The sequence below is a fragment of the Acomys minous genome (genome assembly GCF_964271855.1).
Source record: "Acomys minous genome assembly, chromosome: 10".
NCBI lineage: Eukaryota > Metazoa > Chordata > Mammalia > Rodentia > Muridae > Acomys > Acomys minous.
The window spans coordinates 48,443,847-48,461,407 of record NC_140491.1 but is presented as its reverse complement, the minus strand read 5'-3'; the positions used below and the strand labels follow the sequence as shown (position 1 = coordinate 48,461,407).

At 47.4% G+C, this 17,561-nt stretch overlaps 1 protein-coding gene and 1 long non-coding RNA gene across 7 annotated transcripts in view; one reads left to right on the top strand and one right to left on the bottom strand.

The window, feature by feature from the left end:
• NF2 (NF2, moesin-ezrin-radixin like (MERLIN) tumor suppressor) overlaps nucleotides 1–794 on the bottom strand; it is an 86,371-nt gene extending 85,577 nt beyond the window's left edge. For 3 of the 6 annotated variants that reach the window (XM_084798712.1, XM_084798711.1, XM_084798714.1), the window contains exon 1: nucleotides 197–792. In XM_084798712.1, the coding sequence (XP_084654838.1) occupies nucleotides 197–310 (114 nt within the window). In that variant the 5' untranslated portion in view covers nucleotides 311–792. Of the gene's footprint in view, nucleotides 1–196 lie in introns of all 6 variants that reach the window. The other 3 variants (XM_084798716.1, XM_084798715.1, XM_084798713.1) reach the window with 2 other exon arrangements.
• A 9,332-nt stretch (nucleotides 795–10,126) lies between these two features.
• On the top strand, nucleotides 10,127–13,353 carry LOC311607160. The gene is made up of 3 exons (XR_014782547.1): nucleotides 10,127–10,818; nucleotides 12,504–13,059; nucleotides 13,332–13,353. It is a non-coding gene; the product is annotated as an uncharacterized lncRNA (long non-coding RNA).
• The last annotated feature ends 4,208 nt before the right edge of the window (nucleotides 13,354–17,561 follow it).

Genomic DNA, 17,561 nt, shown 5'->3' with positions numbered 1-17,561 from the left:
TTAACTTGTGATCTGGGCCTAGATAGTGCCTTCCGGTCCCAGGGAATGATATACACAGAATCCCTCAAGCTTGCACCTAGACTGTCACCGCAGCGAGGGCACCCTGTGCGTGGGGACGCGCGCCCGGGGCCGGCCAGGCAGGGACACCCCGGCTCTCCGCTAACAGCCCGCCCGTCGGGGCTGGCGGCGGGGTTACCTCGCAGTTGAACTCCATCTCGGCGTCCATGGTGACGATCCGCACCGTGAATGTCTTGGGCTGCTTCCTCTTGAGCGAGCTGAAGCTCATGCGGGAAGCGATGGCTCCGGCCATGGCGCGGGGGACTGGCCTGGGACCCTCTGACCCCTAGGCCCGCGGTCTGGGTCTATTAGCCCCCCTGAAGGAGCCGCACAGGCCTCAGGGCCACCATGGTGGCCGGCTGGCCAGCCCGAGACAGACCTAGGCTGCGTGGGTCCCCAGCGGCCAGCATGGGCCGCGAGGACCCGGACCCGGGTACGGAGAGGTGAGTTAAGGGACAGTGTCTGCCGACGGAGGGGACGGGACGCCGGCGGGAGCGGGCGCGGCCCCGAGCTCGGGGACTCGGGCTGGGGACGCCGGGGGCGCCCCGGGACAGGAATCCTAGACGGATGGGGCGCGGACGTCGCGCCTCTCCGCGGCCGGCCGGGGTCGCGGGGCCGCGCGGTAGTCGGGAGCGCACGCGCGCGCGTGTCTGTCACCGGCTCGGCTCCGCGCGCCCTCGGGCAGCGTCCTCTACCAACCCCCACCACAGCGACCCGCCGGGTCCCCCGCCCCGCCCTCAGGCCGCCCAGAACGCTACACACGGATGCAACGTAAACCATTCTCCAGACGCTGTGATTGGCTGGAACCCCAAAGGAAGCGGGACTTCACCTCCGTCCCGCCCCGTCTAGATCCTCTGCACCAATTGGAAGTTGCGATGTGCCAGGGGCGCGGGTCTGTACTCGGCGTTGAGTGGCTACTGAGGCGGTCACTCCGAACGCTTTTGTCTCTAAAGAGTACGCCTACTCTAGCAAGACTGGTTGAGAAGGCGCAGGCGGCGCCTTTCCCGGGAAACCTGTGGCTGCCGGGGCAGCACCGCACGAGGAACCTTCGCGGTCACTGAGAGACCCAGAGCAGCAGCCGTGTTTGGGACACTCGGCCGAAATTTCTCTCGGGCGCTTAACATGTACTGAACTGTGTTTCCCAGACTTTAAAAACACGTTGGGGGGTAATGGGGGGCGGGCGGCGGCCTCTGAAGTTGCCCCGACTTTGTCTGCCAAATCCTTCAGCTTCTCTTTAAAAAAGAATTCTGGTTATCACCACAGGATTCTTGCTTTTCCTTACTTTACGGGGTAGTTGAGGAATTTAATACATAATGTATAGTTAGTACATATAGAAAGCGTTAGGAAGGTGTCTGACACGTGCTAGGTTAAGTACTATGAAACTGGCTTAGTTGTAAATCAAAAAATGGAAGAATTTTCATTTTGCTCTCTGTGTTTGCCCCCCTAAAGTACACATGAGTAGTAATTGTATCTTAATTACTTCAAGTGTTGTAACATATAGGAGAATTTCGGCTTTCTGGGAAGTTGTAGTGTTGTTGTTTGGATGTCTTAAAGATATATAGATAGAGCAGGGTGTGGTGGTGCACACCTTTGATCCAAGCACTCAGGAGGCAGAGGCAGGCGGATCTCTGTGAGTTCGAGGCCAGCCTGGTCTACACAGTGAGTCCAGGACAGCCAAGGCTACACAGAGAAACCCTGTCTCAAAAAACAAAACAAAACAAAACAAAAAAAACAGAAAGAAAGATAGATGTGTGTATGTATGTGTGTGTGTGTGTGTATGTGTTACAGTCACTGTTGCTGTGTGTGTGTGTGTGTTACAGTCACTGTTGCTGTACAGAGACACCATGACCACAACAACTCTTATAAAAGAAAGCTTTTTACTGGGGGCCTTTTTTGTTTTTTTTTTTAAACAATTTCAGAGGTTTAGCCAGTATCATCCTGGTGGCACTCGTGGTGCTGGAGCAGGAGCTGAGAACTATACCCTGGTCTCAAAACTTAGAAAGTGAGACAGGGGGAAATTGAGGCAAGAGGAGAGGAGAACCAGAGCCAGAGCCAGGCCAAGCAAGGAATAAAAATGCAAGTATGGTGGGGATTTTGGCTGGGAGGATGCCGGACTGGTTTAGAGGATTAGAATGGAGTAATATTTGCTCTGTATTGTGCTCAAGGCTAGTTAAATAAATCACAGTTAAAGGAAAGAACAGACAGACAGACAGACAGACAGACAATGGCCGGGTATGGTGGCGCATGCCTTTGATCCCAGCACTCCTGGAAGCAGAGGTAGCTGATCTCTGTGAGTTTGAGGCCAGCCTGGTCTACAAAGAGAATTCCAGGACTGTTACACAAAGAAAACCTGTCTCAGAAAAAGACAGACAGACAGACAGACAGACAGACAGACAATTGGCTTTAAAACCTCAAAACCCACCCTCAGTGATAGACTTCATCCAACAAGGACACATTCCTAATCCTTCTAATTCTTTCAAATACTGTCATTCCCTAGTGACTCAGCATTCAAATATCTGTGCTTTTGTTTTCATTTTGTTTTTGGGAGATAGGGTTTCTCTGTGTAGCCTTGGCTTTCCTGGAACTCACTCTGTAGACCAGGCTGGCCTTGAACTCAGAGATCTACCTGCTCTGCCTCCCAAGTGCTGGTATTAAAGATGTGTGCCACCACCAAGTATGGGGGCCATTTTTATTCAAACCACAAATTTTATTTTATTCCTATAAGTGTTTTATAGCATGTATGTTCACTGCATGTGTACCTGGCACTTACTCCAGAAGAGGGTTCCCAGTCCCTGAAACGAGTTCAGGCAGTTGTTAGCCACCATGTGGGTGTTGGAAAGTAAGCCTGGGTCCTCTGCAAAAGCAACAGTGAGCAATCTATCCAACCTCTGATGTTTGTTTTGAGACAGGGTCTCCCTTCCCTATCTAGGGTGTTCTGGAGCCCCTGGGCTCAGCATGCCCTTTGCCTCAGCCTCTCAAATCTCTTAAAACTACAGCCCTGACCATGCGTGATAGCACACGCCTTTACTCCCAGTACTTGGGAGGCAGAGGCAGGAAGATCTGTATGCATCTGAGGCCAGCCTGGTCTACAGAGTGAGTTCCAGGACAGCCGGGGCTACACAGAGAAACCCTGTCCGCTGCAAGAAAAAAAAGAGGGGCAATAGGATTATAGGGGTACACCACCAAGCCCAGCTTAGAGACCCATTTTTGTATGCACAAAAAGCTTAAGAAGCAATACGTAAATAACATGGTTGGCAGCTGGGCGTGGTGGCGCATGCCTTTAATCCCAGCATGCAGGAGGCAAAGGCAGGCAGGTGGATGTGAGTTCAAGGCCAGTTTGGTTTACAAAGTGAGTCCAGGACAGCCAAGGCTAGCACAGAAGTGAGTCCAGGACAGCCAAGATAACACAGAGAAACCCTGTTTGGGAAAAATAAAAAATAAAAATAAACCAGCACTCGGGAGGCAGAGGCAGGCGGATCGCTGTGAGTTCGAGGCCAGCCTGGTCTACAAAGCGAGTCTAGGACAGCCAAGGCTACACAGAGAAACCCTGTCTCAAAAAACCAAAAATAAATAAATAAATAAATAAAAATAAAAAAATAAAAATAACATAGGTGGAATTCTGTAGTATTCGTTAGATGCTGCTGCTAGAACTTTCTGTAGCATAGATCTTGCTCTTGTACAACAGATCCATGGAAGACTAGGTCAGGCCAGCGAGGGCCATCAGAGAGGCTGCCACCAAAGTGATCCTTCAGGTACTGTGGGCTTGACATGGGTTTATCTTCATTTTTATTGCTTCAATTCTTCCCTGCAGGTGGAGAGCTAGGTTGGAGTCCTCCTTGGACTTCCTGTAGAGACAACAAATAGCACAGGACTAAAGATGCTGCCAGTAAGTCCGTGATTTGGAGAGCCCACTGAGGAACAGCAGAAGGAAGTAGATCACACAGCAGGAGCGAAAACACAAGGTTTATGATCAGTAATAGTTCATTTTTATAGAAGACTTCCTAAGTGCTAGACTCCTGGCTAATCTGCAAAATACTCTATTTAAAGTTCCTGGGAAGATGTCCAGGTAAGCTAGGTAGTTCTGAATCTCAAAAGCAAGAGCCGGAGACGAAAATAGATATGATGGGGGGCTAGAGAGATGGCTCACAGGTCCTGGACTCATCCCAGTCCCCGGGGGCGGCAGTTCACAACAGCCTATAAATCCAGCTCCAGGGGATCTGACGCCCTCTGCTGGACTCCTCAGGCACCTGCAGTCTCATTCAGATATTAACACACAAATACACAAAATTAAAAAAAAAAAATAGGTGAGATGTCTAGAAAGATGATTTGATGGTTAAGAGCATTGGCTCCTCTTCTAGAGGACCTGGGTTCAATTCCCAGCACCTATGAGGTGGCTCAAAACCTGTAACTCCACTTCCAGGGCATCCAACATTGGTGGGCAGATAAACATGCATGCAAAACACCCATACACATAAAATAAAATAAAATAAATTTTTTAAATAAAATAGGAGCTGGAGAGTGGTGGCACATGCCTTTAACTGCAGCACTCAAAAGGCCAAGGCAGGCAGATCTCTGTGAGTTCGAGGCCAGCCTGGTCTACAAGGTGAATTCCAGGACACCTAGGGCTACACAGAGAAACCCTGTCTCAAAACAAACAAAAACTCAGGACCAACAGGTAAAAATACATCTTAAATGCCATGAATATACTTTTGTAACATTAAGTACTCTATGATATATTTTTCTAGGGGCTGCATCATCTAGTTTTCTTCCTGGCATTTGCTATTAGGAAACTCTAGCAGGCTTTCCTTCATGTCTGACTCTGTTTTTTTTCTGCCCTTATTAATTTGCCAGTGGTTTCCCCCTACCCATTTACTGTTTATTCATTGTGCCAGCTCTATTTCTAAAATTATAGATCTCTTGTTTTTTGGTTGGTTGGGTTTTTTGGTTGTGTGTTTGATTTTTTCCCTTTTATTTTTTTTATTTTTTGGTTTTTTGAGACAGGGTTTTTCTGTGTAGTCTTGGCTGTCCTAGACTCATTTTGTAGACCAGGCTGAGTGCTGAGATTAAAGGTGTGTGCCACCACGCTGGGCTTTGTTTTTTGTTGTTGTTGTTGTTGTTTTGTTTTTAAGACAAGGCTTCTCTGTGTATGGAGCCTTGGATGTCCTGGACTTGCTGTGTAGACCAGGCTGGCCTTGAACTCACAAGAATCCATCTGCCTCTGCCTCCCGAGTGCTGGCATTAAAGGTGTACACCACCATGCTGGAAAGTTGTTTTGTTTTTGCTGTCTCAAAAAGCTTTATTTTTACTTGGTCCAAGACTTGGGAGGGGCTCCAGGCCGGTTACGAGCCTGACTGGTGGCTTGAGAGGTTCATTCAAGTGCCGGACCTAAGGCGGGCTGGTGCAGAGCAGAAGTGGGAGCCTTGGAAAGCAAGGAGGCCTCACAGTCGTGCTTGGGAGTGAGCCACTCATCGGGCATGGTGGCTCACGCCTTTAATCCCAGCACTCGGGAGGTAGAGGCAGGTGGATTGCTGTGAGTTCAATGCTGGCCTGGTCTGCAAAGTGAATCCAGGATAGTCAAGGCTACACAGAGAGACCCCGTCTTGAAAACCAAAACCAAAACCAAAAAACAGTGAGCCACTCACAGAGATACTTGCCCAGAGATGCCTGTGGCATTCCAGCCTACAGATGTTGGCGAGGTGGTTGCCTGTCTTGATGAGCTTCACCTCCTCATCCAGGAAGTGGTCTGTGCGAGCAGAACCCAGGGAATGAAGATCCAAGAGGGCCTGGGTCAGATTCATTCTCTGGGGCCAACCAAGGCAGCTTCCAGGGCCTCCTGGGCTCTACCCTACTCATCTTTTTATTTATCTATTTTTTAATAATTTATTTATTTTTATTGTATGTACATTGGTGTTTTGCCTGCATGTATGTCTGCGTGAGGGTATCAGATCTTGGAGTTACAGAGAGCTGTGAGCTGCCATGTGGGTGCTGGGAGTTGAACCCTGGTCCTTTGGAAGAGCACTCTTGGAAGAGCAATCAGTACTCTTAACCGCTGAGCCGTCTCTCTAGCCCGACACTTGCCTTTAATCCCAGAACTCAAGTGGCAGAAGCAGGTAGCTCTCTGTGAGTTTGAGGCCAGACTGAGTTCAAACACAGCCAGGGCTACACAGAGAAACCCTGTCTCAGAAAGGAAAAAAAAAAAAAGCCTTTTTTTTGAGCTTTTTTTTTTTTTAATTTCATTGAGACATGTAACCTAGACTGGTCTCAAACTAGTTGAAGATGACCTTCAACTGACCTTCCTCCCTTCACCTCTCAAGTCCTGGGTTCATGGACAAGTAGTAGTTTTGTGTGGCCCAGGATGGAATCCAGGGTTTTGTGCATGTTAGATAAGCTCTATACTCCCAACCCCTTGTTTTTCTTAGGCTAATACTTTATGCCATATCAACAACTAAGTGATTTTTTGTTGTTTTTGTTTTGTTTTGTTCAAGGTTTATGTATTTGTCATGTATACAGTATTGTGCCTGCATGTACACCTGCCCACCAGAAGAGGGCACCAGATCTCATTATAGATGGTTGTGAGCCACCATGTGGTTGCTGGGAGTTGAACTCAGGCCCTTTGGAATAGCAGCCAGTGCTCTTAACCTCTGAGCCATCTCTCCAGCCTGTCTTGTTTTTTGTTGTTGTTGTTGTTGTTGTTGTTGTTGTTTTTGTTTTATTTTGTTTTCTGAGACAGGATTTCTCTGTGTATCCCTGGCTGTCCTGTAGATCAGGCTGGCCTCACAGAGATGCACCTGCCTCAGCCTCCTGAGTGCTGGGATTAAAGGTTTATGCCACTAGCTTCTAGGGAGGCAGAGGCAGGTGGATCTCTGTGAGTTCAAGGTCAGCCTGGTCTACAAAGAGAGTCTAGGACAGCCAGGGCTCTGTGTAACAGAGAAACTGTGTCTCGGGGGGTAAAAACCAAATAAACAAATGAATAGATGTTGGGTGTTTTGTTTTGTTTTGTTTTTTAAGACAAGGTTTCTCATGTAATCCTGACTATACTGGAACTCACTCTAGACCAGGCTGGCCTCAAGCTCAGAGACCTGCCTCACGAGTTCTGGGGTTAAAGATGCGTGCCACCATTGCCCAGAAAATAAATGCAGGAGTCAAAACAATACAACCCAGGTAATAAACACGTAAATAAGCTAATACTAGATTTCAGCATTGCAAAACCAGTAGTTTCCCTGAAGCCTTCATTCAGCTTTAATGTTGACGTCTTACTTACTCACAGTATAATGTTCAGAATCACAAAATTATGCGTCTGGAGCAGTGCATGCCTATGGTCTCACATATTAAAGAGGCCAAGGCAGGAAGAGGGCTTGAGCCCAGAACTGTAAGAACAGCACAGGGAACATAGTAAGAACATGTGGTTTAGGCTGACAATATGAACTGGTTGATTAACATGCAGGATGGGAGGGGCCCAGCCCCCAGCTAGGTAGCTGGAAGACAGACAGACAGACAGAAAGAAAGATGTGGAAGAAGGATTATTTGAGCCCAGGAAGACAGACAGACAGACAGACAGACAGAAGGATGTGGAAGAAGGATTATTTGAGCCCAGGAACTGAGGACTATAGTGGTACTGGTTACTCTTTGTCAACTTGATACATCAGTAAAGTCAACTGAGAAGAAGACACCTCAGCTGAGGAATTGTCTGCATCAGACTGGCCTGTAGGCAAGTCTGTGGGGGCGTTTTCTCCATCAAGGAGTGATTCAGGAGGGACACAGCCCACTGTCGGTGGTCCTGCTCCTAGACAGGTGGTCCTGGCTTATATAAGAAAGCAAACTGAAGCTGGGCGTGGTGGCACATGCCTTTAATCCCAGCACTCGGGAGGCAGAGGCAGGTGAATCGCTGTGAGTTCGAGGCCAGCCTGGTCTACAAAGCAAGTCCAGGACAGCCAAGGCTACACAGAGAAACCCTGTTTCAAAAAACAAAAAAAAAAAAAAACAAAAAAGAAAGAAAGAAAGAAGAAAAAAAGAAAGCAAACTGAGGCCAATACTCAGCACTCTTTTCTTGTCTTTGATTCAGTTTCTTTCTTGAGCTTCTGTCCTAGTTTCCCTTGATGATGTGTTGAGGCCTGCTTTAACTTTTTGCATAACTCTATATAGCCCTTCTATTGAGACCTACTTTAGTTTTAAGCATAACTGTAGCTCCTCTGTTGACACCTGCTTTTGTTTTGTTTTTTTTTGGGGGGGTGTTTTTGTTTTTGTTTTCAAAACAAGGTCTCTCTGTGTTAACCTTGGCTGTCCTGGACTCACTTTGTAGACCAGGCTGGCCTGGAACTCACAGCGATCCACCTGCCTCCACATCCAGAGTGCTGGGATCAAAGGCATGTGCCACCACGCCAGGCTGACACCTGCTTTTGTCTTTAGCATAACTGAAGCCATTTTGTCTATAAACTCCGTTTTGATCATAAGGTAAAATTGAGTTCAAGTCCTCAGGTTCTGCCTGCCTGAGGTAAGAATATCCTTTTACTTACAATTCAACACTTGATGAATGTTCTGCCTGAGTTGATGGTATATGTGTGTTCTACTTAAGCAAAACCACTATACCTTGCAATGTACCTTTCTTCCTGAATGGTGAGGAACTGGAAAGTCCCCAAAGTTCCCCTATCCTAAATCTTAGCCAATTAGCTTAAAATTCTTTGTCTAGCTACCTAGCACAATGTACCTTGGATAGAATTGATTCTTCTTGTTTGGTCATGGCCTTTTTCCTTGAAAAACTCACTTTGAGAGTGGCTCAAAGTCACAGTCTTGGTGCTCCTGACTGGTCAGACTTTGCTAAGAGTTCAACAAACCTCCATCTGAGTCTGGCGTAGGAGTGGTCAGGGTGCGGCCATTCCTGAACCTCAGCAGATGGACTATAGCTCCTAAGATAAAATAAACCCTTTCCTCACCAAGTTGGCTTTGGTCAATGCTCTCCCACAGCAACAGGAAGCAAACTAGGAAATAGTGCATTGGCCAATTGTGGTGTGGACAAAAAGGGGAATCCATATCGCCTAAGGATGCTTGCGTGAACCCAGGACCATAGGTCACATGGAGCAGGTCAAATACACGTGATGATGATCAGTAGTAAGATAGGACCTGTAAATAACCTCTGCATTGCTGGGCGTGGTGGCCCACACCTTTAATCCCAGCTGCTTCCCACTCAGGAAGCAGAGGCAGGCAGTGGTCTGCAAAGCAAGTCCAGGACAGTAGAGGCTAAACAGAGAACTGGAAAAAACAAAACAAATAAAAGCCAAACCACACACACACACACACACACACACACTCACACAAATCCACAACTCTGCATTACAGCCTGGATAACATAATGAGGTACCAGCCCCCAGCTCTAAAAAATAAACAACCAAACAAAGATTTGTTTACCACAGTGGATGGGCATTTGGGAGGAGTGGAGCTGAGACAGGAAGATAAAAAGAAAAAAGAAAAAGAATTGTTTGTTTGTTTTGGGTTTTCGAGACAGGGTTTCTCTGTGTATCCTTGGCTATCCTAGACTCACTTTGTAGACCAGGCTGGCCTCGAACTCACAGCGATCCACCTGCCTCTGCCTCCTGAGTGCTGGGATTAAAGGCATGTGCCGCCACACCCGGCTGGTCCAATGCTTGTTTGACCCATCGGTACCAGACATGCTTGATCACATGTGGGTGGGAGGTACATGGGAAGGAAACACGTCAGGATGTGTGCTTGCCCTGATTGGACATAGAGGGGAGGTGCACAGGCAGGAAGTGTGTCAAGGTATTTGCTTACCTGATTGGACCTGATGGCTTATAGGTTCACCTTTGTGACCCTCTGCAAAGTGTGACTTGTCACCATGTCCTGGGGCACCTTGGAATGCTTCTGGCCAGAGCCCCTCATCCTGACCAATATTTAATTAAATCTTACTTCAAAGCCTGGTACAGTGGCACACACCTTTAATCCTAGCACTCGGGGAGGCAGAGGCAAGCAGATTTCTGTGAGTTCAAGGCCAGGCTAATCTACAGAGTCCAGGACAGCCAAGGCTACACAGAGATCTGCCCAAGTCCTGGGATTAAAGGTGTGTGCCACCGCTGCCCAACCTTGTCCTAAAGTTCTGGAATTTGGTTCTATTTTGGAAACAGAATCTAAACAAATAGCCCATCCTGGGCTGGAATTCTTCTCCCTCAGCCTCTCAAGGAGCTAACAGACACACACACACACACACACACACACACACACACACACACACACACACACACAGCTTCTGGGCCTGTTTCCATGTTTCTGTACGCTGCACCACATTGCTTTGTGGATTGAGTGGAGAGAGAAGCCACATAATCAGGTGCTTGCTGACCCATTCAGCATACCTGGTTCTGGTGGTGTCTGCATGGTGGGAAAGCTTTTCCAGTGTGCCACTCTGAGGCACTGAGTTGGTTTCGGGTTGTTTGAGACAGAATCTCACTGTGCAAGCCTGCCAAGCCTAGAACTCAGTTCAACTCAACAAAGAGTGCTGGAATTCAATAGAGGCTTCCAGCACCTGTTGTGGCTGAGGCACTGAGTCTGAAAGGAAGCGAGCTGCAGAGAATAGATTCCATGGGAAAGAACAGCGGCTGAGGAAGACCACTGTTGGAAATACAGCAATCCCTTGCTCAGCTGTCAACCTGAAGATGTCAGTTTCCAGAAATGAAAATCCATACATTCTCAACTGCATGCTGTTGAGTACTGTGAGGAAATCCTGTCCTGTCCTGCCCTACCCTGCCCACCTGCAAGGTGAGTCATCCCTTTGTTCAGCTTAGCCTGTTCTGGCTCTGGGCCCAGTTTTTTTTTTTTTTAAGGATGGCATGCTACTGGAGGAAAAGGACTTTGTCTACAGAAGCCACTGTCTTTTTATTTTTATTTTTTCCTCGAGACAGGGTTTCTCTCATAGTCCTGGCTGTTCTGGACTTGCTTTGTAGACCAGGCTGTCCTGGCTGTCCTGGACTTGCTTTGTAGACCAGGCTAGCCTGGAACTCATAGTGATCTGCCTGCCTCTTGAAGCCACTGTCCATTTTGCAATTCACTGCTCTTTCTTTCTTTCTTTCTTTCTTTCTTTTAAAGATTTATTTATTATGTATACAGTGCTCTACCTGCATTACACCTGCAGGCCAGAAGAGGGCATCAGATCATGTTATAGATGGCTGTGAGCCACCATATGGTGGGTGGGAATTGAACTCAGGACCTCTGGAAGAGCAAGCAGTCAGTGCTCTTAACCTCTGAGCTATCTCTCCAGCCCCCTCACTGCTGTTTCTTTGTTCCATAAATTGATACTTTTTTGTTTGGTTTGAGGGCGGGGTCTCGCTCTTTGAAGCCTTGAGCTCTGTCTGGTCCTCGGATCACAGGCCTTCATCCCAGGCTGGTGCTTCCGAGTTCTGCCTGATATTCTAGTCATTTCCTAGGGCCACTTGTACCAGAGCAGCATAAAATGGGTCACCTCGAAAACCAGAAGGTTCAGGCAGGGGAACTGGCTCCCGGGGTAACACACTTGCTGTGCAGCAAGGCAGACCTGAGTTTGAATCCCAAAACGCATGTAAAAGTCAGGCGACAGGGTCTTTCACCTCCCGAGTGCTGAGGGACCCTGACACATCAACAATTGGGACCTTTGATGTGTCAGTAATAAATTTTACCAATACCTCTCAAAAAAAAAAAGTCAGGCGACAGAAGTGCCCTGATCTGCAACCCCCGTCCTCCTGTAGGGATATGGAGGCACCCCTGGAAGTTTGAGAGCCTTGGGAGACGCTTAGCGCATGAAGCACTGAGCAACAAGGAGAACCCGCCTCAGGCAGCATAGGCAGCAAGGGCTGACAGCCAAGGTTGCCCTCTGACCCCCACATAAGCTGTGCTATGCATGCATTCTTCTGCACACACTCTTACAAACACAAGAGGAAGAAAGGAAGGAGGCGGGTGTGTAGGCCTGCTTGTCCTGGAACTCACTGTGTGGGTCAGGCTGGCCTCAGACTCACAGGTCCTGTTGCCTCTGCCTTCCGTGTCCTGGGATCACTACCTGGCAAGACTACAACTCCTAGTTCTTCCTGAACAATTCCACCAGCTGGGGACCAAGTACTCAAACATATGATCCCAGCGGGACCATTCTTGTTGATTGCCTTTTTAAAAAAATCACTTAAAGCCGAGCATGGTGACACACACCTTTAATCCCAGCACTTGGGAGGCAGAGGCAGACAGATCTCTCTGTGTGTTCAAGGCCAGCCTGGTCTATAGAGTGGGTCCAGGACAGTTAAGGTTACACAGAGAAACCCTGTCTCAAAAAACAAAACAAAACAAAAAAAAGGGCTGGAGAGATGGCTCAGAGGGTGGGAGCACCGCCTGCTCTTCCAGAGGTCCTGAGTTCAATTCCCAGCACCCACATGGTGGCTCTCAACCATCTATAATGTGATCTGATGCCTTCTTCTGTCCTTCAGGTAGAGAACTGTATATGTATTAATAAATAAATCTTAAAAAAAAAAGAAAAGAGGAAGAGAAGAAGAAGAAGAAGAAGAAGAAGAAGAAGAAGAAGAGGAGGAGGAGGAGAATAAGTTCAATGCCAAGCATATACATCCCTATAATCACAGCACTCAGGAGGCTGAGGCAGGATAGTAAGTTTGAGACCAGTCTGAACTACATGGCAAGATCATGTCTCAAGGAAATACAAACAAAAATAAACAAGAAAGGAAGGAAGGAAGGAAGAGAGAAAAGAAAGAAAGAAAGAAAGAAAGAAAGAAAGAAAGAAAGAAAATCCAAACCAAGCTTGACAGTAGTAGTGTACACCTTTAGTCCCAGCACTTTGGATGCCGAGGCAGGAGAATTTCTGAGTTTGATACAAGGAAAGCCTTGTTTATGTAGTGAGTTCAAGGACAGCCAAGGCTACACAGAGAAACCCTGCATCAACAAAACAAAAAACAAGCCTAGCACAGTGGCATATTCCTATAATCCCAGCACTCTGGGAGGCAGGGGCAGGCAGATCTCTGTGAGTTTGAGGCCAACCTGGTCTACAAAGCAAGTCCAGGACAGTCTAGGCTACACAGAGAGACCCTGTCTCAAAAACTGACAACAAACAAATAAACCTAAAACAACCAAACAACAACAAAACTTAAACAAGCAAACAAGCAAAACAGGGGAGGGTGATGGCCCAACAGGCAAAAGTGCTTGACAGGAAAACTTGACAACTTCAGTTTGATCCCCAGAGAAAACTGATTCATGAACATTGTTCTCTGGCTGGGCAGAGGCAGGTGGATCGCTGTGAGTTTGAGGCCAGCTTGGTCTACAAAACAGAAACCCTGTCTCAAAAAAAAAAAAAAAGAAAGAAAGAAAAAGAAAAAGAAAAGAAAAAAAAGAAAGTTGTCCTCTGACCTCCAAATGCATGCCGTAGTACACCCATGTCCACATGTCACACACACATTAAATATTTAAAAAAAAAAAAAAACAACTCCAACTCCACAGAGATACTATTTGCAAGTAAGGCCACATTTCATGGTATCAGCGTGTAACTCGGGCAGTGTGACTGAGCCTCTCTAGAAATAGACAGCCACTTTCACACCAGGATAGCCAGGAGGTCTGGGGAAACCATATTTAACCAGGGCACTTCCTGTAAAGTTCATGGTTTAAAACGTCATGTAAGGCCTGGTTCCCGCTACAGAAACGAATGCAAAGGCAGTTTCCAGCGCGCTCGCAGTCACTCTTAAATCTGCACAGCCAGGTACCACAGTTCTGCCTGTGATGATGTCGTATGCCTTTGCAGCACGGACACACTCTAGATAAATAGTGCCACGGGTCACGTGGGTTCTTCGGTCTTCATTTAAGTCGCTTTACCTTATCCAGATCCTGCTTTGCTCATGTTCATATGATGCTATCGCTATTTAAAGGGGTTTATACTAACTGAATACCCCAAAGACAGCTTAATAGTCAAAAAAGCAGTTGCTAGAGTCCAAAGCAACTAAGGCCAACAGACTCAGGAAGAGACAAGAGCATGCATTTCCAGGCTGAGGTGGTGCCACCTTGTGGCAGTATTTTGTAAGCACAGTCATTGCACGCCGGCTTTGAAAGTGTTCAATGCCTGAGATCAAGTTTGGGGGAGCATTTGTATTGTTTATCACCTAACACACAGAATGGGCTTTATGAATATGCTTGTGTAGTACTACGTCAAAGCCCTGTCATTCATATCTGCATATGATGTCTAGGACCGACCAAAGGTCTGGGACTCAGTCTTGTAGCTCACGGCCCAGCAGAGGTATAAAAGCTCTGTAGTCACTGTCTCCCCTGTTTGGGGCCCCATAGGAGCGGGAGGATTCAGTTCTCCGAGAGCAGTCGGGCCTGAGCATAAAAGACCATCAATAAGGAGCAAGTGACAGTGCCACAGCTGGGCAATTTGTCCCTTCGCTCTTCTGCAGCCTATTCGGTGATGATCTATTTGTCCCAGGGAATAGATGGTGGCAGGTTGGTCCGTATTTCACACTTAGGAACCTGCCCGCTCCTCTCTGGCCCGCGCTGCTCATCTGTCTCTGTCCCTGGCGCCCCTCATTGCCTTCCATGAGTGGACAGCAGGGCCTTGGCGAAGAGTTATGAAGGAGGGTTCCAGGAAGGTGGTTTTGGAAAGAAATGAAGAGAGGAAGAGGAAATGAAGAGAAGTGACGAGAGGGCGGGAGACTGAGAGCAGACGACGGGGAAGGACGGTGGGAGACACACTCCAGACTTAGGGGTGGGCAGGAAGGGACCCCAGAGAGCAAGGGATGATGGGAGGTAGATGGAGAGGGCATGGCCCTGGGGAGGCTTGCTTGTAGAAGACAGGTTGAGGGGACTGGGGTAAAGATCTGGTTTAGCATTCTTTTTTTTTTTTTTTTAATATTTTTAATTTAATTTTAATTATTTTATTTTGTTTTATTTTATTTTATTTTATTTTTTTTGGTTTTTCGAGACAGGGTCTCTCTGTGTAGCCCTGGCTGTCCTGGACTTGCTTTGTAAACCAGGCTGGCCTCGAACTCACAGCGATGCACCTGCCTCTGCCTCCCGAGTGCTGGGATTAAAGGTGTGCGCCACCACGCCCGGCCTTTAATTTTAATTTATGTGCATTGGTGTGAGGGTGTCAGATCTTGGAGTTACAGTTGTGAGTTGCCATGTGGGTGCTGGGAGTTGAACCCGGGTCCTTTGGAAGAGCAGGCAGTGCTCTTAACCACTGAGCCATCTCTCCAGCCCCCTGGTTTAGCATTCTTGTTGCTCTGGGCTCTGCCTTCAGGACTGAGAAGGGAGTGGACTCCCTGCCAGGCCCAGTTGTAGTAGCCAGCCTCCAGTATGCCCTTGGCCTTCTCGGATGGTGGCATGCACACGCTTGGCACTAGGACTTGAAGCTAGGGCCTCCATATCCCGGGCAAGTGTGCTACTGACAAGCCAGGGCCTCAGCCCTCTTAAAGCTGTAAGTTTGCTACACAGTTTCACGTAGTTGGGCAAGCTGGAACTCACTTCGTAGACCAGGCTGGCCTGGAACTCACAGCCATCCACCTGCCTCTGCCTTCCAAGTGCTGGGATTAAAGGCGTATGCTACCATGCTCGGCTCTAGTTTGCATTTCTTAATCATCCTAAGCAGTTTATGATAGTAGCTTTTAAAAGGACTAGAATTTCTTTTTGGTGTTTGTTTGTTTGTTTTGTTTTGTTTTTCAAGACAGGGCTTCTCTGTATAATAGCCCGAGCTATCCTAGAACTCTCTTTATAGACTAGGCTGGCCTTGAGATCCACCTGCCTCTGCCTTCCAAGTGCTGGCATTAAAGGTATGTGCCCCTACGCCCAATTTCATGTTGCATTTCCCCCCAAGACAGGGTCTCTCTGTGTAGCCTTGGCTATCCTGGACTTGCTGTGTAGACCAGGCTGGCCTGGAACTCACAACAATCTGCCTGCCTCTGCCTCCTGGGTGCTGGAATTAAAGGCGTGCACCACCATGCTGGCTTTCATCTTGCATTTTTAAGAATTATGTAAGTATAATACCTTAAAAAGTGATGATACACGCTGTGAGTTTGAGGCCAGCCTGGCCTACAAAGCGGGTCCAGGCCAGCCAAGGCTACACAGAGAAACCCTGTATCGAAAAACCAAAAACAACAACAACAACAACAAAAGTGATGATACATTGTATGTTGTAACCAAATATAACCTTAATTTTGTGTCAATATACAAAGATCTATAAGAGTAGATTCACAGTGCCTGTAATCCCAGCACTTGGGAGGCAAGGGCCATTGGATCTCTGTGAGTTCGAAGCCAGCCTAGTCTACACAGCGAGTTCCAAGACAGCCAAGGCTACACAGAGAAACTCTATCTCAAAATTAAAAGAAAAAAAGAAAAAAACAAAACAAAATGGGGGCTGGAAAGATGGCTCAGAGGTTAAGAGTACTGGCTATTTTTCCAAAGGTCCTAAATTAAATTCGCAGCAACCACATGGTGGCTTACAACCATTTATAATGAGATCTGGTACCCTCTTGTGGCATACAGGCACACATGCAGGCAGAATACTGTATAAATAATTAATAAATAAATATATTTTTGTGAGACAGGGTTTCTCTGTGTAGTCTTGGCTGACCTGGACTTGCTTTGTAGACCAGGCTGACCTACTCTGAGCCATCTCTCCAGTCCCCTGAGCTTTTTTTTTTTAAGTTCTTCAAGACAGGGTTTCTTTGTGTTATCTTGGCAGTCCCAGGCTCCATTTGTAGACCAGGCTGACCTTGAACTCACAGCAATCTGCCTGCCTCTGCCTCCCAAGTGCTGAAATTAAAAGCATGCGCCACCCCGCCCAGCAAAAGAAACTTTTATTTGCCCATTTCAGTTGTCTCTGAGTCTTACTGTCTCTGTCTGCTAACCTAGGCCTAGTCCTGGAAGCTTCTAGCTTCCATACAGTCTAACCTAGGCCTAGAATGCTTTCAGCCTCTAAGACTTACTGCTTAATAAGCTCACTCTTTCTTGTTCTTTATGAGCTCATAGCAGGATTGTTCAACTCAGAACAGGTGGCTTGTTGTGGCTCAAACTCCTCTCCCAGCTAATTTATTCAGTCTGGCTTTTCACGATGGGTGTGGTAGCACACACTTGTAATCCCAGCACTGGGAGGCAGAGGCAGGCAGATCTCTGTGAGTTCGAGGCCAGCCTGGTCTACAAAGAGAGTCCAGGACAACCAAGGCTACACAGAGAGACCCTGTCTTGTAAAAACAAACAAACAAAATTTAGTAAGATCTTGGCTCAAAGAAAGAAATTTAAGAGAGAGAGAAAGAGAGATTTGTGTGTGTGTGTGTGTGTGTCTGTGTGTGTGTTTGTAAACTAGGCTGGCCTTGAAATCACAGAGGTCTACCTGCCTCTGCCTCCCGGAGTGCTGAGATTACCGTCATGCAGCACCTGTGTCTAGCTGGGTCTGACATTCTTTGGTATGTCTGTGTTCCTGGGTCTCCAGGCTTTTCATCTCTGTGTGGCCTGAGAAATATAGGGGTCCCAGGTGAATAGATCGTGGAGAGAAA